This window comes from Ranitomeya variabilis, chromosome 6, assembly GCF_051348905.1.
Source record: "Ranitomeya variabilis isolate aRanVar5 chromosome 6, aRanVar5.hap1, whole genome shotgun sequence".
NCBI classification, from domain to species: domain Eukaryota; kingdom Metazoa; phylum Chordata; class Amphibia; order Anura; family Dendrobatidae; genus Ranitomeya; species Ranitomeya variabilis.
The window spans coordinates 283359713-283384418 of NC_135237.1; the positions used below are offsets into that span (position 1 = coordinate 283359713).

Consider the following 24706-nt stretch of genomic DNA (forward strand, 5'->3'; position numbering starts at 1 on the left):
TCCAGAGAACTACGGATGAATATAACATTTAAACAAAAAATTATACTAAACTAGCAGTGTCCAATTTTACTAATAAAGAGATGCAATCCAGTTTAAATGTTTGAATCTGATGTAAATTGTGAATTGAACATTGAACTAATAACCTATAACAGAATTTTCAGCAATTCTCTGCTTGTGGAAAAAAATAACATCCAGGGCATGCTGGTAATAAGTGGTTGAGCTCAAGAGTCATCAAAAGGATGAGCAGATGAGGGAGGGCTATTGCCTATTATCTTCCAGCATCTCATCGCTATAGTACAAGTTCAGGGAGAGCAGTGGATCTTCACACCTCACAGGCTCTCATAGAGATGAAGACTTCCTGCACATCCTACCACCACAGAGGATCCAGAATATGAGACAACTATGATCACACTCATTCCTATTTAGCTTTATGAGTAAGATACATCCTACAAATAGAATCCTTTTCCCATTTCATTTGACCTGCGATATTCCATATTTTTTTCAGTGTGCATAAGAAAGATTTAAACAAGTAAGTAGAACTTTTTCTGAACTACATATTAAATGTAAACACTTGCCCTATTTATAATACTCTTTATATATTCTATATATGTGTACCGGTATGCATGTGTAAGAATAAATGTAAATGTTAGCCAGAAATCTAAAAAAATCTAGTGTTTTTTTATAATCACTGGTATTCATATTAATAGTTACTTTTAACTATCCTTTTAGAGTGTCTAGTAGTTTTATATTCTTTGTCTGATATATTTCTACACGAAGCTTCAAAACTATTTTATAATTTATAATGTATCACAGTAGTTACATATGAAGTTACATCTTAGGCTCTGTTCAGACTATTGTAATATCTGTAGCTTAAAATAGAGCCAAATAGCTACTTTCAAATCCGGACATACACCATTGATTTTAATGGGGTCTAAGGGGGTTCTATCAAGGTTTCCCACATAATAGTTATAGAAAGAATAATGCTACAGAATTGGCCGCTCCAGTTATAAAACAAAAATGATGAAAATTATCCTTGATGATAATGTGAAATAGGCTTATGCAATGGGTTTATGTTTTGCTACATTAAACACCATGTGTAGAAATTTGGTTCTAGAACTTGTTGGATTAGTTATAGTTATAATAACGTTTGTCATATTTTACAACATACAGCTAATGATTCTTGCTTGTAACTTGCATGTAACTGGTTAATGTTACTAATACCCTCTAACATGGGGTCATGGTTCGGCATTTTCTGAAGAAGTTGAGCTCCATCATCACAGTTAGCACCATGTAACTGTATGCATCTCCAATAACAGCTATAGATGTCAACTTTTAACCTACTGATTGATTTACAAAATGTCAGGCTGGCATTTACATTTATGATGATTATTGCGCAGCTCCATGTAACATCCAATATGCACTATTTCTTCACAAATGGATCCAATATGCACTATATCTCCTTCCTCTATATATATATAGCTTGTAACATTCTGGTTCAAATACAGACGGCAGTCATCTTATTTACACTGCACTTTATAATATCGTTCGTTTGAAAGGTTATTCTGTATTTCTAAAGCTCAACTCTGTGTCGATAAGCGAGTAATTCTAAAATCATAGTCAAACATATGTATCACAGTTTATTTTTCTGCGTTATGGTTTTAAAGTTATATACTAAACTTATAAGCACTTAAATAATAATTTTCTCATTAGATATGTGACTTGCACTACTTATTTGCTTAAATTAGATCATTTACAGTTTAACAATACATTTTATCACAAAAAATGACCTTATCTGGGTACATAGAAATAACCTAGCAGCATTAGTAATCTCCTTTATTTTTGCATTATCAAGACTCCCTGGTTTAAGATAACTTTTGTTTATATGCAAAAATCACACACAATAATATTGTTCTGGACTGTATCAAATGACAATGCCAAATTATGAAAATAGCCATTTTATACTGAATTACTAATGTTTTTCTTTAGGCATAGTTTACTATGAAATTTTGTATAAAAATCTTCTTGGTTATCCCAAGACACGTAAGAAACAAATATATAACTTTTAGCTCTGCAACATCCACATATATTATTCCATCTTTCTTTAGTTCTACATTATTTTATCACATGTTAATTTCACAACTGTCTGTGCTGTCTATTTGCACACATCGTACTTGAATTCAATGTTTTGTAGATTTTTCTGTCATGCAAAAAAAACCTTGTACAAAGTTAAAACATAATTAAAATAAAGAGTAATGACCTAACTGGTTGTTTGGGTGATATTGTAAAATCATTTCTTGTTTCTACTACTTGGCAACTGTTACACTCAGTTATTTTTATTTTATTTTCCTTGGATTTTGTTAGTCATTACAATTATTTTTTGCTCCGAAGATAGGGTTTTAGAGTCACCAAGTAACAGAAATGTGCAGTCTCCTGAATATTACAATTACAAAACATTCAAAGTTTGTTTCTCCACTTTTTGCAGATAGTAAATCTTAATTTCTTTATAAATTGACTGTTAATTATAGTTTGTTTCAGTTCTTTACCGCTCTATATATACCGTAAGTTTTGCTTCCTTTTAGTGAATAATATAAGACAAATTATTTTTTTTATTCAAAGACATCTAACTGTATACTTTTAAACCTTTGTTACATTTCTATCCAGTCTACACCATGCTGTGTAACATAAATACATGTGGTCTTGCAGTGATTTAATATAATCGCCAAACATGATATGGTTTTTGGTTTCTTAGAACTGCCACAAACAAAACATATAAGGTAGTGCGGCACAAGATGTGAGCGTACCCGCAGCTCACAGAGCAATACCACTGTACTCACTTCTCTTTGCTGCTTCCCAATGTACACTATTCTCACCCACGGACAGTTTTCCTTTAAAAATATCAATATTATTGAATATAATGTTTTACCTATGTTACAGTATTTTATTATCCCGGTGTTACTTTTGTTCATGTATTACTGGCTTCTTCTTCAATTGTGATTCTTACCTTTTCTATATAAATATGGGTAAATTAATTGTCCATTATAGAACCATTTTGAATCCATGCTTTGTTGATCTCAAACATTTTGTATAACAGATGTGTTTCTCTTGATTTTTTCTTGGTTAAGGGATCACTGATGTTTTAATAAACTTTGAATAAATAACTGGTCATAAATAAGAAACCTTGCAATATATCTTTATAGAAATAATACTTCTGCGCTCATGGCCACTTCTCCTCCACCTTTACCTCCTGAACTCATCATTCACTGTGAAATAATGCAAAAATCCATCTTTGTGCTGATGGAGGCATCAACATTTTGCCATTATAAGTTTATGGTTCTGTAAAGAGAGAGGAGAATTGCAGAAAGGAGATGGAGGCAGACACACACAACACACAGAACACATACAACAAACACACACAACAAACACACACAACATACAGAACACACACAACACATACAACACACACAACAAACATACACACAACATACAGAACACACACAACACATACAACACACACAACAAACATACACACACAACATACAGAACACAGACAACACATGCAACACACACAACACACACAACAAACACACAGAACACACACAACAAACACACACACGCACAACACACACATGCTGCTGAATGCTCTGCCGAGTCAATTTTTAAGCAATAGCTTTGTTTTTAATTTTGTTGCTCTGCTAACAATTGCTTATATGGTGTTCTCCTCTGTTAATTTAGAGGGAATGTGACAGATAAACAGGGAAGCAGAATCTTCTCTCCTGTGTGTGCAGCTTATGGGAGACATCATAGCAGCTACTTTTCAATCACTACCTTAGGGAAAACTGACAATTAGAGATGTAGAGGGGAAAAAGAAAAATGTCATATCATGTCCAGAAATAATGCTATCTATCATTTACAAAAAAACAGCATATTCTGAACAGTGACTTGAAAGGGCAGGTATGCTTTGAGACAAATGTCTCACAACATTAATTTAATGAGGTTTTCCCACTAGCAAATGCATTTTTAGCAATAGATCTTGAAATAATAATAATTTCCAAAATTGGATGTGTTAAAATAAAATGTTCCTGTGCTGAGATAATCTTATAACTGTGCCCCTGCTGTGTACTGTGTAATGGCTGTGTCTGACCATACAGGGACATGGTCTGATAATGCCATAGCTCCTGAGCAGATGGGAAGCAAAAGAGAATATACAGACATTACAGCAGGGGATCACAGCTGATTTATTTTGTGAACTAAAACATTTTTCCTGTGAAGTAAAACATTATTTTTAAACTGACAGAGTAATGTTTTACCTCACAGAAAGCAGCAGCTGTGATCCCCTGCTGTAATGTCTCTATACTCTTTTGCTTCTCCCCTGCCCAGGAGCTGTGTTATGATCAGACCATATTCCTGCACGGTCAGACACGGCCATTACACAGTACACAACAGGGGCACATTTATGACATTATCTCAGCAGAGACAATTTTTTAAACACATAGAATTGTGGAACTTATTATTACTCCAAGATGAACTCACTAAAATGGACTTTGCATGAAAACCCATTCAACCTCTTCACGACATGTGTCGTACATGTACAGGGTGAGCTTGCCCAATACTCAGCAGGTGATGGCTGTATGTTACAGCCAGGACGTACCTTTAAGGCTATGTGCACACGTTCATGATTTTTTGCGTTTTTTTGGCCTTTTTCCGTGGAAGAAAACACTTAAAAAACGCATACATAAGCATCCCATAATTTTTAATGCATTCTGCAATTTTTGTGCACATGATGCGTTTTTTTCCACAAAAAAACGCATCGCGGTAAAAAACGCAGCATGTTCATTAATTTTGTTGATTTTTCGCATTTTTGCATTAGGAAGCTCCGGAAAAAAACGCACAAAAACCGCACAAAAAATGCGAGAAAAACGTGCAAAAAAAAGCTAAAAAACCGCATGTGGATTTCTTGCAGAAAATGTCCGGTTTTGTTCAGGAAATTTCTGCAAGAAATCCTGACGTGTGCACAAAGCCTAGCAGTAACTGATGGAGTGGAGCCCCACCCATGATTGATAATTTTTTAACACATGTTGGCAAGTGGGTGCGTCATTCCATGAGCCAATCCATGCGCCTGTGACATGATTGAGGGTTAATGATGGGTCGCTATGACAGGAAGTGGTCTGTTGAAGACCTCCATACTTATCATTACGGAGTTCCTTTCAAACCTGGGCTTCAAAAGAGACTGTGATTTTTACCATATGAATTACTCTATCAGACGATCACAGCTTCAAAATATCATAATATGAAAATAATTAACCTGATTGGTAAACACCGTAAATGAAAAAAATCAAGAACGCCAAAATTGTGTTTATTATGGTCTCTGCAATACCACAAAAAAATTAGGTAAATACTCCTGGGTGGCCACACATAAGCACATATAGCATTTACATTTTGTGAAAGAAGATCACAACATCATGTTTTAGTTTTTTTTATGGTAGTTATTTTATTCTAGGTGTCTGCTGGTAACAAGAAAAAAGGTAAGGAAGAAGACATCTATATAAAGTGTTTTAATGGATAGCTGCATTTTTTTTTACATGAATTATGGTATCTAATTCTACTTTTTAATCTTATTATTCATAACGTATTTGGAAATAAGAAGGGTAAATATATGGACGCAAACTGAATATTTATTCATTATCTACTGTTTTTATTTACAACAGGTAAAAAAACTATTGTTCCATCTATCACCACAGTCTATAGTGTTGGTAGCATCTAATGATCAAACCTAGACCACCTGTCGGGCAGATGTCTTCAGCGGTGGCTCCTGCTAAAGATTTTAATGAGATGGGAACTAAGGAAGTAGAACTTATTCTTGTAAAGGAGCAAAATGGAGTTCAGTTTACTAATTCTGTACTGGTAAACCCATCAGAGACAAATCCTGATATTGAAGAGAGAGAGACCTGGAGTAAGAAAATTGATTTTCTTCTTTCTGTTATTGGATTTGCTGTGGACTTAGCTAATGTTTGGAGGTTTCCCTACTTGTGTTACAAAAATGGAGGAGGTAAGAGTCATGCAAAGCATTTGTTCTAAGTCTATGTTTAATTTCTATTTACCTTAAAAGGTTGTCTTTAATTTAAGAATATGAAAATGGTGGGAGTCCAACTCCTGTACCCACCAATCAACTCATATGTGCTACATTAACAGATGGAGATAAGTGATGTACAGAGTGGAATACAGCAGTCTCATGCATTGTTCAGTGACTGCTGCCAAGTACTGATTTTTATCTCCCAATTAGGTGAAATTAAGTGAAAAGCCAAATGACCCCCATCAATCTCATATTGATGACTTATTCACGGATTAGATCATTAATTGTTAAAGGGGTATTCCTATCTCCAAGATCCTATTCCAATATGTAGTAAGTGTAGTAATAATAATAATATTAGGAAATACCTCTAATTAGAAATGTAGTATAGTTTTTCTGATTTGCTATGTCTCTTTCCCTCAAGTGCAGGCATTGCAGGACCTTAGGTATCCATGGCTGCGACCACAACAAGCTGTCACTATATCAGTGGTCGTAACCTTGGATACCTAAGGTCCTGCAATGCCTACACTTGAGGAAAGAGACATAGTGAATCAGAAAAACTATACTGCATTTCTAATTGGAGGCATTTGCTAATAGTATTATTATTACACCTACTACACATTGGGATAGGATTTTGTAGATGGGAATACCCTTTTAAGTCTCGAGCAACTCCTTTAATTTGGCTAAAAAGTAAAAATTTATTAATAAGATCTATAAAATGAAATAGTTAAGGACTCTCTAAATCTAAAATATTACTCCCTATACTTATAAAATATGTAGTTGTTAAAGGGAACCTGTCACCTCAAAATCGAAGGTGAGCTAAGCCCACCAGCATCAGGGGCTTATCTACAGCATTCTGTAATGCTGTAGATATGCCCCCGATGTATCCTGAAAGATAAGAAAAAGAGGTTAGATTATACTGACCAAGGGGCAGTCCCCATCCAGTTCTGGTCCGATGGGCATCACGGTCCGGTCCGGGGCCTCTCATCTTCTTACAATGATGTCTTCTTCAGGTCTTCACGCTGCGGCTCTGGCGCAGGCGTACTTTGTCTGCCCTGTTGAGGGCAGAGCAAAGTACTGCAGTGTGCAGGTGCCAGGACCTTTCCCGGCGCCTGCGCACTGCAGTACTTTGCTCTGCCCTCAACAGGGCAGACAAAATACGCCGGAGCCGGAGCCGCAGCATGCTTGCCCAGCACTTGCCCAGCACTATTTTCCACACTGTTGAAGTATCAGAGCGCAGGCTAGCGTCATTTTGTGTTGCCTCGTGGACCTCCCCATAATGCCTTTCAGCTAATAATGCCTTTTAGCTTGACATCTAATGGATTATCATACCTTGTATCACTAGTGGTGATCCGTACCTGGGCCATCACAGATCAGCAGTTCCCAGCAGAGCACAGTATTGTATGGAAGTCATTTTCCATCTCCAGGGTCACTGGGTTTGTCCCTTTCTCCAGTAGAGCGTAAGCTCTTATGGTCAGCAGGGGCCTCTCTATCTCTCTCCTGTAGCATGTAAGCTCTTAAGGAAGTGAGTCTTCTCTCTCTCTCCCCTATAAAGCACAAACCCTTATGGTCAGCTGGGTTCTCTCTCTCTCGTCTTCTAAACTTGTATTTTCTCAGCAATTACAAACCTTCCAGCATTGAGATTTGCACAAATTTATTCTCCGTGAATTACATTTTTGGGGAAAATTCAACGAAGTTGGTAAATTCAAATTTCAAAAGATTCACTCATCTTTACTTATTACCTTTTTACCCCTTTCCAGCATTGGATGTACTGGTTTTGCAGTGAGTTCCAGCAAAATGATGTACTGGTACATCGTGGCAATCATGTGGCACAGGAGCGGTGCTAGCACGATCGCTGCTGGGAGCTCAGCTTAAGTGATAGCCAAGACTCGGCTGCCATTGCCAGGAGTGGGCCCCGGGCTGTTTAACCCCCTAAATGCTGCAATCAATAGCAATCACAGCATTTAGAAGGCAGAGAGAAGGAGGGGGTTTGCTTTTCCTTCTGACCGTCGCCCCTGCAATGTCATCGCAAGGGCACAATTGTTGCTATGGCAACCGAAGTTCAAATGACGACCTCTGTAGGTGCCAGCTGCGGTGGGCTGTTTAGATCATGCCAGCTGCATGGTCTAAAAGACAATCTGTTAGTGCAGCACTGACAGGTATAATGCATTATACCAGCAATCAAACTAAAAACAGTTAAAGTCCCACAGGAGGGCCAAGTAAAAAAAACTAAAAAAAAGCTTTAAAAAAATTGTAAACATATTTAAAAAAATCACAAAATAAAAAACAAGATGAAAAACGTAAGAAGATGAGAGTTGCCGGACCAAGAAGAGCGACACCCATTGGATCGGACCACCCACCAGGTGAGTATAATGAAAGTTATTTTTCTTCTCTTACAGGTCAGTTCGGAAGCTTATATATACAGTGCCTAAAAGTAGTATTCAACCCCCTGCAGATTTAGCAGGTTTAATAAGATGCAAATAAGTTAGAGCCTTCAAACTTCAAACTTCAAACAAGAGCAGGATTTATTAACAGATGCATAAATCTTACAAACCAAAACGTTTTGTTGCTCAGTTAAATTTTTATAAATTTGAAACATAAAAGTGTGGGTCAATTATTATTCAACCCCTAGGTTTAATATTTTGTGGAATAACCTTTGTTTGCAATTACAGCTAATAATCGTCTTTTATAAGACCTGATCAGGCCGACACAGGTCTCTGGAGTTATCTTGGCCCACTCCTCCATGCAGATCTTCTCCAAGTTATCTAGGTTCTTTGGGTGTCTCATGTGGACTTTAATCTTGAGCTCCTTCCACAAGTTTTCAATTGGGTTAAGATCAGGAGACTGACTAGGCCACTGCAACACCTTGATTTTTTGCCTCTTGAACCAGGCCTTGGTTTTCTTGGCTGTGTGCTTTGGGTCATTGTCTTGTTGGAAGATGAAATGACAACCCACCTTAACATCCTTGATGGAGGAGCGGAGGTTCTTGGCCAAAATCTCCAGGTAGGCCGTGCTATCCATCTTCCCATGGATGCGGACCAGATGGCCAGGCCCCTTGGCTGAGAAACAGCCCCACAGCATGATGCTGCCACCACCATGCTTGACTGTAGGGATGGTATTCTTGGGGTCGAATGCAGTGCCATCCAGTCTCCAAACGTCACGTGTGTGGTTGGCACCAAAGATCTCGATCTTGGTCTCATCAGACCAGAGAACCTTGAACCAGTCAGTCTCAGAGTCCTCCAAGTGATCATGAGCAAACTGTAGATGAGCCTTGACATGATGCTTTGAAAGTAAAGGTACCTTACGGGCTCGTCTGGAACGGAGACCATTGTGGTGGAGTACGTTACTTATGGTATTGACTGAAACCAATGTCCCCACTGCCATGAGATCTTCCTGGAGCTCCTTCCTTGTTGTCCTTGGGTTAGCCTTGACTCTTCGGACAAGCCTGGCCTCGGCACGGGAGGAAACTTTCAAAGGCTGTCCAGGCCGTGGAAGGCTAACAGTAGTTCCATAAGCCTTCCACTTCCGGATGATGCTCCCAACAGTGGAGACAGGTAGGCCCAACTCCTTGGAAAGGGTTTTGTACCCCTTGCCAGCCTTGTGACCCTCCATGATCTTGTCTCTGATGGCCTTGGAATGCTCCTTTGTCTTTCCCATGTTGACCATGTTTGAGTGCTGTTCACAAGTTTGGGGAGTGTCTTAAATAGTCAGAAAAGGCTGGAAAAAGAGATAATTAATCCAAACATGTGAAGCTCATTGTTCTTTGTGCCTGAACTACTTCTTAATACTTTAGGGGAACCAAACAGAATTCTGGGGGGTTGAGGGGTTGAATAATAAATGACCCTCTGAAAAAACTGAAAAAAAAATAAACAAAGAAATAACATTCTTTTTTGCTGCAGTGCATTTCACTCTTCCAGGCTGATCTACAGTCCAAATGTCACAATGCCAAGTTAATTCCAAATGTGTAAACCTGCTAAATCTGCAGGGGGTTGAATACTACTTGTAGGCACTGTAGCATTATAGAATGCTGTACATAAACCATGAAAGGAGGTGGCCGTAACTTGTATCGGCCAAATCTGGTGACAGGTTCACTTTAATGTAGAGCACAGCATAAATGTAATCCAAAATTGTATGTAAAACGTTCCCAAAAAAAGCTTCAACTCAGTCAACAACAACTAAAAAAGTCCACTTTCAGGTCTGTCATCTGTCAATGAAAAAATGGGGGGGGGGGGGGGGGAAGTCGTGTTATGGCTCCTCACCTCTCAAAAGAAATCCAGCTAATTCTGCCTCAGTGTACCTAAGCCACATGTTTGTCATTTCTATAGCGATGAGAGCCCGCTTAATTTTCAGGTGCATGTTTCCAGAAACATGAGCTAGGCAAAATGTATGCTCACTACAACATAATGGGCACTACAACATACTGGGCACTACAGCGTACTGGTCACTACGATGGCAGAGTTGCAATTTTCTCTCAGCAACTTTCACTGCTGCTTGTTTCTGGAAAACACCCATGGAGTCAAAATTGTCACAGCACTGATAGATAAATTCCCAGAGGGGTGTAATTTCCAAAATATGGTCACTTGAGGGTGATTCTGCTCTTCTGGCACTTTGGGCTCTTTATATAGAGTCCACAAACTTTTCTATGATAATTTGTTCTCTAAGAATCACCTAGCGCTCCTTCCCTCCTGAGTCGTGCCGTGTAGCTAAGCAGTACTGTACATATGGGATATTGCCATGTTCAGCAGAAATTATACCCATTTACCCATGTAATTATTTTTTCTTCGTTGTTGAATGGTATGAAATTTTGTGACACGCATGGTGTCAATATGATCACTGCACCATTAGATGAATTAATTTAGAGGTGTAGTTTTTAAAATGGGGTCACTTATAGCGGTCCGCCATTCTGGCACCTCAGGGGCTCTGCCAATGTAACATGGCACCTTCAACCCATTCCAGCACAATCTGAACTCCAATATGGCCCTTCATTCCTTCTGAGCTTTGCACTGTTCCTCAAAAGTAAGTTTTAAGCACATATGGGGTATTGGCACACTCAGGAGAAATTGCATAACAAATTGTACCATTCATTTTCTCCTGTTATCCCTTTTGAAAATTCAAAACTTGTGGCCAAAGCAACATTTTATTGGAAAAATTCGTAAATTTCCATTTCCTTAGCCCAATGTTATACAATACCGTGAATCCACTGTGGATTAAAAATGTTTGCGACACTCCTAGATGTATTCCTCGAGAACTGTAGTTTCTAAAATGGGTTTCTGCTGTTTTGGCATGTCAGGGGCTCTTCAAACATGTTGGAATCTGTTTTGGAATCAGTAATCTATTTCAGCCAAAATTGTGCTCTAGAATTCAATTGGTGCTCCTTCCCTTCCAAGCCCTACCGTGTGCCCAAACAGTAGTATTCCCCCACATATGGGGTATCAGTGTACTCAGGAAAAATTTCACAACAAATTGTAATGTCCATTTTCTCCTGTTATCCTTATGAAAATGAAAATGTTGAGGCTAAAGCATCATTTTTGCAGAAAAAATGTACTTTTTCATTTTCACAGCTCAACGTTAAAAAATTCTGTGAAGAACCTGTGTAACCTGAAAGGTAAGAAAAACAGGTTATATTATACTCACCCAGGGGCGGTCCCGGTTCATTTCGGGTCTGATGGGCGTTGCGGTCCGGGTCCGGCGCCTCCCATCTTCATACGATGACGTCCTCTTCTTGTCTTCCTGCCGCGGCTCCAGAGCAGGTGTATTTTGTCTGCCCTGTTGAGGGCAGAGCAAAGTACTGCAGTGCGCAGGTGCCAGAAAGGTCAGAGAGGCCCGGCGCCTGTGCACTGCAGTACTTTGCTCTGCCCTTAACAGGGCAGACAAAATACGCCAGAGCCGCAGCAGGAAGACAAGAGGACGTGATCTTATGAAGATGGGAGGCGCTGGACCTTGACCGCGACGCCCATCGGACTGGACTGCACCGGGACCGCCCCTTTGTAAGTATAATATAACCTGTTTTTCTTATCTTTCAGGTTACATCGGGGGCTTATCTACAGAATTACAGAATGCTGTAGATAAGCCCCTGATGCCGGTGGCCTTATCTCATATACAATTTTTGGGGTGACAGATTCCCTTTAATGTAAAAACATATGTAATAATATTAATAAGTTGACAAAAATATTATCAGCAAAGCACAAGCCTATGATTCAAATGATCACACTCCTCTGCTTATGTGACTTTGCCATGATTCATTACATCAAGGGAAAGTGAGCAGCAGGTTGCCAGTCTATAAAGTGACTGATACTACTGTAGATGTGCTCAGCTAGTGATAAGCAGTGCTGCACTAGCTGCAGAGCAGGACCATTGGGCTGCTGTATACAGGGCTCCCCCAGGGGCCCCCAGCTAGCGGCACATCATGCAGCCGCTATGAGGTCCCTGTGAGGCAGGGGGGCCCACCTGCTGCGAAATTGCCACTCCCCCGCTGCCACCGCATTGAACTATACTGGTGTCTGCCAGTACAGTACAAATCAGTGATGGAGGAGAGAGCATCAGCTGATGCTCCTTCTCCCATCATTCCTCGCTCTGCCTCTGACACTGCGGGTGCACGATGACGTTCGTACACTCACTGTGTGCCAGGCAGTGCAGCCGCTGAGACAGGAGCAGGGAGCAGCGCGGGCTCGAGGAGAGGTGAGGAGTGTGTTTTTTTTACTATAACAGTGAGTACTGGACTGTGGGGCCATTCTCGGGGGGATGTGAGCTGTGCTATATACTATATGGGCTGTGCTATATACTATGAGGGCTGTGCTATATACTATGAGGCTGGGTTATATACTATGTGGGCTGTGCTATATACTGTGAGGGCTGTGCTATATACTAACCAGGCTTTGTTATATACTATGCGGGCTGTGCTATATACTATGTGGGTTGTGCTATATAAAATGAGGGCTGTGCTATATACAATGAGACTGTGATATATACTATGCGGGCTGTGCTATATACTATGCAGGCTGTGCTATAGACTATGCGGGCTGTGCTATATGCTATGCGGGCTGTGTTATATACTATGCAGGATGTGCTATATACTATGAGGGCTGTGCAATATACTATGAGGGTTGTGCTATATACTATTCGGGCTGTGCTATATACTATGTGGGTTGTGCTATATACTATGAGGGCTGTGCTATATACAATGCAGGCTGTGCTATAGACTATGCGGGCTGTGCTATATATTATGCGGGCTGTGTTATATACTATGCGGGCTGTGCTATGTACTATGAGGGCTGTGCTATATACTATGAGACAGTGATATATACTATGCGGGCTGTGCTATATACTATGAGGGCTGTGCTATATACTATGAGACTGTGCTATATACTATGCGGGCTGTGCTATGTACTATGCAGGCAAGGCTGTGCTATACACTATGTGGGCTGTGCTATAGACTATGAGGGCTGTGCTATATACTATGACGGCTGTGCTATATACTATGCAGGCTGTGCTACATACTATGCGGGCTGTGTTATATACTATGTGGTGTAAGATTGCTCTTACTGAGTGTATTGGGGGACACTCGCTTGGCACGGGATTGACGTAGTCAGGCACGATTTTTCGCTTAAACATAGTCTATACGGTTTATTAAAGTGTCATAAACCGGGCTATGCACAGTTCATTATATACATTACACGAAACACAACAGGCACCAACTGGTGATATTAACTTGCAGCTTTATCTTAAACACTTCATTTACGGCTTTGACTCACGGACACTAAACATGCTGGACCTCTCACTTCGCTCAGTTACCATGGGTGTCCGTACGCCGTACACTTCTCCAATGCCCCAAGTCACATACAGCACATATGACACTGGGTCGCAGTCTCTAAACATGCTGAACCTCACTCCGTTCAGTTGCCGTGGGAGACCACACAGTTCATAGAACATCACAAGCACCAACAGTCTGTACAGTACCTGACGGGAGCTCCGGCTCCACCTGCTGACTCCTTGTCAGTCCTTTCTTCCGGGTAAGCTGCCTCACAGGGATCACCAACTTGCCTGGCCGGCACACATTAGTCAGTCCAGACCCACCGAAGGACTGTAGCTTCCCCACACAGTAGCTGTCACTGGCTCTGCAGATCCCAGTCCTCACGTCGTGCTGTTCAGGGATCCGGTCCTACTCCCAGGACCTCCCAACACCCAGGTTACGCAGGATCACACAGGTGGCCAGTCCAGGTACTATTCAGGATGTCCATCCCCAGCTGGGACCGTCCAATACCTAGGCCACCAGTAGCAAAGCCCCACCATGTGCTATTCAGGATTCCTACTCCCAGGAAATCCAACACACTGGTATGTGCTCTTCAGGATTCCTACTCCCAGGAAATCCAACACATACTTCCAGGACCTTCACCACTCAGGTCCAAACACTGGAACCACACAGGAACATGTGACCCACACCCTGGTCACATTATATACCTTTAACCACTCCCCTGGATGGGAGTGTGGATGTGTGGCTAGTTTGTCCCACCCATCTCACACAACTAGCCTAGTAAGTCTCCCTTGACTACTATACAACACTACACCAACTCTTGAGGGACTACAGGTCCCAGAACAACCACATTACATCAGACTTACCACGCAGACTCCCTCTGCGACACATATCGGCCATTCACAACAATGCCAGTCACTGTTTCACCACCATTATCACAACAGATATGCCTCCATGCATATCCCAAGGAGCACACACAGCGCCCCCTAGCTGCCACAGGGGTCACTGCACCAGAGAGGGCTGTGTTATATAATATGCGGGCTGTGTTATATACTATGAGGCTGGGTTATATACTATGTGGGCTGTGCTATATACTATGAGGGCTGTGCTATATACTAACCAGGCTTTGTTATATACTATGCGGACTGTGCTATATACTATGTGGGTTGTGCTATATAAAATGAGGGCTGTGCTATATACAATGAGACTGTGATATATACTATGTGGGCTGTGCTATATACTATGCAGGCTGTGCTATAGACTATGAGGGCTGTGCTATATAATATGAGGCTGTGTTATATAGTATGCGGACTGTGCTATATACTATGAGGGCTGTGCTATATACTATGCGGGCTGTGTTATATACTATGCGAGCTGTGCTATATACTATGTGGGCTGTGCTATATACTATGAGGGTTGTGCTATATACTATGCGGGCTGTGCTATATACTATGTGGGTTGTGCTATATACTATGAGGGCTGTGCTATATACAATGCAGGCAGTGCTATAGACTATGTGGGCTGTGCTATATATTATGTGGGCTGTGTTGTATACTATGCGGGCTGTGCTATGTACTATGAGGGCTGTGCTATATACTATGAGACAGTGATATATACTATGCGGGCTGTGCTATATACTATGAGGGCTGTGCTATATACTATGAGACTGTGCTATATACTATGCGGGCTGTGCTATAGACTATGTGGGCTGTGCTATAGACTATGTGGGCTGTGATATAGACTATGAGGGCTGTGCTATATGCTATGTGGGCTGTGTTATGTACTATGCGGGCTGTGCTATATACTATGAGACTATGTTATATACTATGTGGGCTGTGTTATATACTATTGAGGGTACATTATATTCTATGGGGAGGCTGTGTTATATACTATGTGGCTGTGTTATATACCATGGCGGGTACATTATACATTATATTCTATGGGGGGGTTATGTTATATACTATGGGGGTTGCATTATATTCTATGGGGGCTACATTATATACTATGGGGAGGTGGGCTGTATTATATTCTATAGGGGGCTACATTATATTCTATGGGGGGCTGTATCATATATTTATATTCTATGAGGGGTGATTGCATCATACTCTATGAGGGGGCTGCATTATACTATATGAGGGGGCTACATTATACTATATGAGGGGGGCTGCATTATATTCTATGGGGGGTTACATTATATTCTATGGAGGGTTACATTATACTCTTTGGGGTGGTTGCATTATACTCTGTGGGGTGGCTGCATTATACTATATGTGGGCTGCATTATACTGTATCGAGGACTATTGGGAATACATTATACTATATGAAGAACTATGGGATGCATTGTACTATGGGAAGTGAATTGTACTACATGGATGATGATGGTGGTGGATTATTCTATATGGAGCACTATGGGGAGTGTATTATACTATGTGGAGGACTATGGGAAGTGTATAATACTATATGGAGGACTGAGGAGTGTATTATACTATATGGAGGACTATGGGGCACATTATATTATATGGAGGACTATGGGGTGTGCATTTTACAGTATGGAGGACTGTGGTGCACATTATAGTATATGGAGGACTGTGTGGTGTATTATACTAAACAAGGAAAATGCAGCCTATTCATCGAGTGATTGAATTGTTTATGCCGGAACAGAAATCATTGTTCTCAGCAGCAAATCGCCAGTGTAAACTGTAGATGTGCTGCTGATAACATGATACTGTATAGTGATCTGTTATTGATCTTTAGGTACCTTCACACTTAGCAACTTTACAACGAGAACGACAACGATCCGTGACGTTGCAGCGTCCTGGTTAGCGATCTCGCTGTGTTTGACACGCAGCAGCGATCAGGATCCTGCTGTGATATCGCTGGTCGGAGCTAGAAGTCCTGAACTTTATTTGGTCGTCAGATCGGCGTGTATCGTCGTGTTTGACAGCAAAAGCAACGATATCAGCAATGTTAAACATGGAGCTAACGACCTGTGAGAACGATAAGTGCGTCACCGCTACGTCACAGGATCGCTCCTGCATCGTTGTGGAGCTGCTGTGTTTGACATCTCTACAGCGACCTAAACAACGACGCTGCAGCGATCGGCTCGTTGTCTATATCGCTGCAGCGTCGCTGAGTGTGACGGTACCTTAATAGTGATCATTCTGTTCCCATCATTCTTTCTCAGTTGGTGTAAAGTGGTTGGGAAACAAGCGTTGAACAACTTCAATACTGTCGATCACACTCGTTTAGCAGCCTGAACTCAGCACATGTAAATACAACCGAAATGCTTCTGTGTGATGTGCAATATGTTAGCATTTGGAGCCCCATTTTAAACTTTGCCTAGGGCCCCACTTTGCCTAAAACCGGCCCTGGCTGTATACAATGGTAACTATCCTGCCAGTGAGTCAGCAGTAACCCAACGATCCTGCTCTAAATCTGCAGCATGTGATGCTCTGTTCAGCGGAGGTCCTGCAGCTGCTAGCTCCATAAATCAGCTGATAGTAAGCTGGAGTGCTGCCCTTGTGTTTCTTCCTTCCTTCTACTTTACCTTCTTGATGACCTTTCTGTGGGCTGCCTATCCAGACATTGCACACACATCCAGCACTGATGTTCCCATCTTCTGAAAACTCCTGCAGCCTGCAGGACCACTGATTGTGACCCTCCCCCACTGTCACTACAAACAGGGCTGAAAGGAAAGAAATGGGGGCAAGAGAAAATACTGAAAAAAGATATGTGCCAGACGAGAGGTGTTTAATAGTGATGGGCGAGCACTAAAATGCTCGGGTGCTCGTTGCGTCGAGCAAATTGGAATACTCGGGTACTTGGCCAGAACAACAAGCCCAATGTAAGTCTATGGGAAACCCGAGTATTTTTACCGTGATCCCTCCTGGGCTCTTTTTAAGGTCTAAAAACGTCTGAAAATGATGGAAACACTGCTCAAATGACACAGGGACATCATGGGGATCACCCATGGAAGCGTTCCTGACTCCTAGTTCACAGCTTTAATCCCTTTCTATCATTGGACGTACTATTCCATCCATGTGGGCCCTACTTCCCAAGGACGGAATAGTATGTCCAGAGCGATCAGCCACGCTCACGGGGGGAGCGCGGCTGATCGCGGCTGGCTGTCAGCTGACTATCACAGCTGACATCCGGCACTATGTGCCAGAAGCAGTCACGGACCGCCCCCGGCACATTAACTCCCTGCTCACTGCGATCAAACATGATCGCAGTGTTCCGGCGGTATAGAGAAGCATCGCGCGGGGAGGGGGCTCCCTGCGTGCTTCCCTGAGACCCTCGGAGCAACGGAATGTGATCGCTTTGCTCCGAGGGTCTCTTACCTCCTCCTCCCTGCAGGCCCGGATCCAAAATGGCCGCGGGGCTGCATCCAGGTCCTGCAGGGCGGTGGCTTCCAAGCGCCTGCTCAGAGCAGATGCCGGGAAGCCTCCCTGCTGTGCATGTCAGATCGCTGATCTGACACAGTGCACAGCAAAGTGTCAGATCAGAGATCTGTCACTTTACTGTGATGTCCCCCCCTGGGGCAAAGTAAAAAAGTAAAAAAGAAAAAAAATTACATGTGTAAAAAAAAAAAAATTCCTAAATAAATAATAAAAAAAACAAATATTGTTCCAATAAATACATTCCTTTAAATAAATAAAAAAAAAACAATAAAAGTACACATATTTAGTATCGCCGTGTCCATAACGACCCAACCTATAAAACTGTCCCACTAGTTAACCCCTTCAGTGAACGCTGTATAAAAAAAAAAAACAAGGCAAAAAACAACGCTTTATTATCATACTGCCGAACAAAAAGTGGAATAACACGCGATCAAAAAAACGGATATAAATAACCATGGTACCGCTGAAAACGTCATCTTGTCCCGCAAAAAAACAAGCCACTATACAGCATCAACGGCAAAAAACTAAAAAAGTTATAGTCCTCAGAATAAAGCGATGCAAAAATAATTATTTTTTCTACAAAATAGTTTTTATCGTATAAAAGCGCCAAAACATAAAAAATGATATAAATGAGGTATCGCTGTAATTGTACTGACCCGAAGAATAAAACTACTTTATCCATTTTACCAAATGCAGAATAGTATAAATGCCCCCCGCAAAAGAAATTCATGAATAGCTGGTTTTTGGTCATTCTGCCTCACAAAAATCAGAATAAAAAGCGATCAAAAAATGTCACATGCCTGAAAATGTTACCAATAAAAACGACAACTCGTCCCGCAAAAAACAAGACCTCACATGACTCTGTGGACCAAAACATGGAAAAATTATAGCTCTCAAAATGTGGTAACGCAAAAAATATTTTTTGCAATAAAAAGCATCTTTTAGTGTGTGACGGCTGCCAATCATAAAAATCCACTAAAAACCCCGCTTTATAATAGTAAATCAAACCCCCCTTCATCACCCCCTTAGTTGGGGAAAAATTAAAAAATTAAAAAAATGTATTTCCATTTTCCCATTAGGGTTAGGGCTAGGGTTAGGGCTAGTGTTAGGGTTAAGGCTAGGGTTAGGGCTAGGGCTAGGGTTAGGGTTAGGGCTAGGGTTAGGGCTAGGGTTAGGGTTAGGATTAGGGTTAGGGCTAGGGTTAGGGTTAGGGTTGGGGCTAAAGTTAGGGTTAGGGTTGGGGCTAAAGTTAGGGTTAGGGTTTGGATAAGTTCCTTGTGGGGTCTAGTTTCCAATATGGGGTCACTTGTGGGGGTTTCTACTGTTTAGTTAAATGAGGGGCTCTGCAAATGCAACATGACGCCTGCAGACGAATCCATCTAAGTCTGCATTCCAAATGGCGCTCCTTCCCTTCTGAGCTCTTCCATGTGCCCAAACGGTGGTTCCCCCCAAATATTGGGTATCAGCGTACTCAGGACAAATTGGACAACAACTTTTGGGGTCCAATTTCTCCTGTTACCTTTGTGAAAATACAAAACAGGGGGCTAAAAAATAATTTTTGTGGGAAATTTTTTTTTTATTTTCACGGCTCTGCGTTATATACTGTAGTGAAACACTTGGGGGTTCAAAGCTCTCACGACACATCTACATGAGTTCATTAGGGGGTCTACTTTCCAAAATGGAGTCACTTGTTGGGGGTTTCAATGTTTAGGCACATCAGTGGCTCTCCAAGCGCAACATGGCATCCCATCTCAATTCCAGTCAATTTTGCATCGAAAAGTCAAATGGCGCTCCTTCCCTTCCGAGCTCTGCCATGCGCCCAAACAGTGGTTTACCCGCACATATGGGGTATCAGCGTACTCAGCACAAATTGTACAACAACTGCTAGGGTACAATTTCTTCTCTTACCCTTGGGAAAATAAAAAATTGGGAGCAAAAATATCATTTTTGTGAAAAAATATGATTTTTTATTTTTATGGCTCTGCATTATAAACTTCTGTGAAGCACTTGGTGGGTCAAAGTGCTCACCACATATCTAGATAAGTTCCTTAGGGGGTATACTTTCCAAAATGTTGTCACTTGTGGGGGGGGTTTCAATGTTTAGGCACATCAGTGGCTCTCCAAACCCAACATGGCGTCCAATCTCAATTCCTGTCAATTTTGCATTGAAAAGTCAAATGGCGCTCCTTCCCTTCCGAGCTCTCCATTGTGCCCAAACAGTGGTTTACCCCCACATATGGGGTATCAGCGTACTCAGGACAAATTGTACAACAACTATTGTTGTCCAATTTCTTCTCTTACCCTTGGGAAAATAAAAAATTGGGGGGCAAAAAATCATTTTTGTGAAAAAATATGAATTTTTATTTTTACGGCTCTGCATTATAAACTTCTGTGAATCACTTAATGGGTCAAAGTGCTCACCACACATTTAGATAAGTTCCTTAGGGGGTCTACTTTCCAAAATGGTGTCACTTGTTGGGGGGTTTGTCATGATCTCCATGGCCAGAGAACTAGCATAAGCCTCAATAGGAACAAGCTCTTGGAAGATGTAACTGTACTGACCATGAACTAAACCTACCGCATCATCTAGAAGTAGCCAGGTAGCATGTCCTACTTTTTATCCCTATATGCCCAGCGCCGGCCGGAGAACTAAATAATGCTAGCAGAGGGAAATATAAGACCTGACTCACCTCTAGAGAAATGCCCAAAAAGGAGACAGAAGCCCCCCACATATATTGGCGGTGATATGAGATGAAACAACAAACGCAGCAGGAAAATAGTTTTAGCAAATTTGAGGTCCGCTTTCTAGATAGCAGAAGACAGAAAGCATACTTTCATGGTCAGTAGAAAACCCTAACAAAACACATCCAGAAATTACTTTAGGACTCTGGCATTAACTCATAATACCAGAGTGGCAATTCCTGATCAACAAGAGCTTTCCAGACACAGTAACGAAACTGCAGCTGTGAACTGGAATCAAAATACAAAAACAAAACATGGACGAATGTCCAACTTATCTAGTAGATGTCTGGGAGCAGGAACAAGCACAGAGAGGCTTCTGATAACATTGTTGACCGGCAAGCATCTAACAGAGAAGCCAGGTTATATAGCGACACCCAGATCTAATCAGAACAGGTGAACAGGGAAGATGATGTCACAAGTTCAATTCCACCAGTAGCCACCGGGGGAGCCCAGAATCCAAATTCACAACAGTACCCCCCCCTCAAGGAGGGGGCACCGAACCCTCACCAGAACCACCAGGGCGATCAGGATGGGCCCTATGAAAGGCACGAACCAGATCAGAGGCATGAACATCAGATGCAGTGACCCAAGAATTATCCTCCTGGCCGTATCCCTTCCACTTGACCAGATACTGGAGTCTCCGTCTGGAAACACGGGAGTCTAGGATTTTTTCCACAACGTACTCCAACTCACCCTCAACCAACACCGGAGCAGGAGGCTCAACGGAAGGCACAACCGGTGCCTCATACCTGCGCAATAACGACCGATGAAAAACGTTATGAATAGAAAAGGATGCAGGGAGGTCCAAACGGAAGGAAACAGGGTTAAGAATCTCCAATATTTTATACGGACCGATGAACCGAGGCTTAAACTTAGGAGATGAGACCCTCATAGGGACAAAACGAGAAGACAACCACACCAAATCTCCAACACAAAGCCGAGGACCAACACGACGGTGACGGTTGGCAAAAAGCTGAGTCTTCTCCTGGGACAACTTTAAATTGTCCATCACCTGCCCCCAGATATGATGCAATCTCTCCACCACCGCATCCACTCCAGGACAATCCGAGGATTCCATCTGACCGGAGGAAAATCGAGGGTGGAACCCCGAATTACAGAAAAACGGGGACACCAAAGTGGCAGAGCTGGCCCGATTATTGAGGGCGAACTCCGCCAATGGCAAAAAAGCAACCCAATCATCCTGGTCAGCAGACACAAAACACCTCAGATATGTCTCCAGGGTCTGATTAGTCCGCTCGGTCTGGCCATTAGTCTGAGGGTGAAAAGCAGACGAAAAAGACAAATCTATGCCCATCCTAGCACAGAATGCCCGCCAAAATCTAGACACAAATTGGGTTCCTCTGTCAGAAACGATATTCTCAGGAATACCATGCAAACGAACAACATTTTGAAAAAACAGGGGCACCAACTCGGAAGAAGAAGGCAATTTGGGCAGGGGAACCAAATGGACCATCTTAGAAAAACGGTCACACACCACCCAGATGACAGACATCTTCTGAGAAACAGGCAGATCTGAAATAAAATCCATCGAGATGTGTGTCCAAGGCCTCTTAGGAATAGGCAAGGGCAACAATAATCCACTAGCCCGAGAACAACAAGGCTTGGCCCGAGCACAAACGTCACAAGACTGCACAAAGCCTCGCACATCTCGTGACAGGGAAGGCCACCAGAAGGATCTTGCCACCAAATCCCTGGTACCAAAAATTCCAGGATGACCTGCCAATGCAGAAGAATGTACCTCAGAGATGACTCTACTGGTCCAATCATCAGGAACAAACAACCTATCAGGCGGACAACGATCCGGTCTATCCGCCTGAAACTCCTGCAAGGCCCGCCGCAGGTCTGGAGAAACGGCTGACAAGATAACTCCCTCCTTAAGAATACCTGTGGGGTCAGAGTTGCCGGGTGAATCAGGCTCAAAACTCCTAGAAAGGGCATCCGCCTTAACATTCTTAGAACCCGGTAGGTACGATACCACAAAATTAAACCGAGAGAAAAATAATGACCAGCGCGCCTGTCTAGGATTCAGGCGCCTGGCGGTCTCAAGATAGATCAAATTTTTGTGGTCAGTCAATACCACCACCTGATGTCTGGCCCCCTCGAGCCAATGGCGCCACTCCTCAAACGCCCACTTCATGGCCAAAAGCTCCCGATTCCCAACATCATAATTCCGCTCAGCGGGCGAAAATTTACGGGAAAAGAAGGCACAAGGCCTCATCACGGCGCAGTCAGAACTTTTCTGCGACAACACTGCCCCAGCCCCGATCTCAGAAGCGTCGACCTCAACCTGAAAAGGAAGAGTCACATCAGGCTGACGCAACACAGGGGCAGAAGAAAAACGGCGCTTAAGCTCCTGAAAGGCCTCCACAGCATCAGGGGACCAATTAGCAACATCAGCACCCTGTCTAGTCAAATCGGTCAATGGCTTAACGACATCCGAAAAACCAGAAATAAATCGACGATAAAAGTTGGCAAAGCCCAAAAATTTCTGAAGACTTTTAAGAGAAGAGGGCTGCGTCCAATCACAAATAGCTTGAACCTTGACAGGATCCATCTCAATGGAAGAGGGAGAAAAAATATATCCCAAAAAGGAAATTCTCTGAACCCCAAAAACGCACTTAGAACCCTTGACACACAGAGAATTAGACCGCAAAACCTGAAAAACCCTCTTAACTTGCCGGACATGAGAGTCCCAATCATCCGAAAAAATCAGAATATCATCCAGATACACTATCATAAATTTATCCAAAAAATCGCGGAAAATATCATGCATAAAGGACTGGAAGACTGAAGGGGCATTAGAAAGACCAAAAGGCATCACCAAATACTCAAAGTGGCCCTCGGGCGTATTAAATGCGGTTTTCCACTCATCCCCCTGCCTGATCCGCACCAAATTATACGCCCCACGGAGATCAATCTTAGAGAACCACTTGGCCCCCTTTATGCGAGCAAACAAATCAGTCAGCAACGGCAACGAGTATTGATATTTAACCGTGATTTTATTCAAAAGCCGATAATCAATACATGGTCTCAAAGAGCCGTCTTTTTTTGACACAAAGAAAAAACCGGCTCCTAAGGGAGATGACGATGGACGAATATGTCCCTTTTCCAAGGACTCCTTTATATATTCTCGCATAGCAGCATGTTCAGGCACAGACAGATTAAATAAACGACCCTTTGGGTATTTACTACCCGGAATTAAATCTATGGCACAATCGCACTCTCGGTGCGGAGGTAACGAACCAAGCTTAGGTTCTTCAAAGACGTCACGATAGTCAGACAGGAACTCAGGAATTTCAGAGGGAATAGATGATGAAATGGACACCAAAGGTACGTCCCCATGAGCCCCCTTACATCCCCAGCTCAACACAGACATAGCTCTCCAGTCAAGGACTGGGTTGTGAGACTGCAGCCATGGCAATCCTAGCACCAAATCATCATGTAGATTATACAGCACCAGAAAACGAATAGTCTCCTGGTGATCCGGATTAATACACATAGTCACTTGTGTCCAGTATTGTGGTTTATTATTAGCCAATGGGGTGGAGTCAATCCCCTTCAGAGGAATAAGAGTCTCCAAAGGCTCTAAATCATACCCACAACGATTGGCAAAGGACCAATCCATAAGACTCAAAGCGGCGCCAGAGTCGATATAGGCGTCCGTAGTAATAGATGACAAAGAGCAAATCAGGGTCACAGACAAAATAAATTTAGACTGTAAAGTGC

General features: G+C 42.2%; 1 protein-coding gene across 1 annotated transcript in view; it reads left to right on the forward strand.

Moving 5' to 3' along the window:
* The first annotated feature begins 298 nt into the window (after positions 1-298).
* SLC6A3 (solute carrier family 6 member 3) overlaps positions 299-24706 on the forward strand; it is a 194727-nt gene continuing 170319 nt past the window's right edge. The window contains exons 1-2 of the mRNA XM_077269697.1: positions 299-529; positions 5706-6046. Of these exons, the coding sequence (XP_077125812.1) occupies positions 5761-6046 (286 nt within the window). The 5' untranslated portion in view covers positions 299-529; positions 5706-5760. The remainder of the gene's footprint in view (positions 530-5705; positions 6047-24706) is intronic.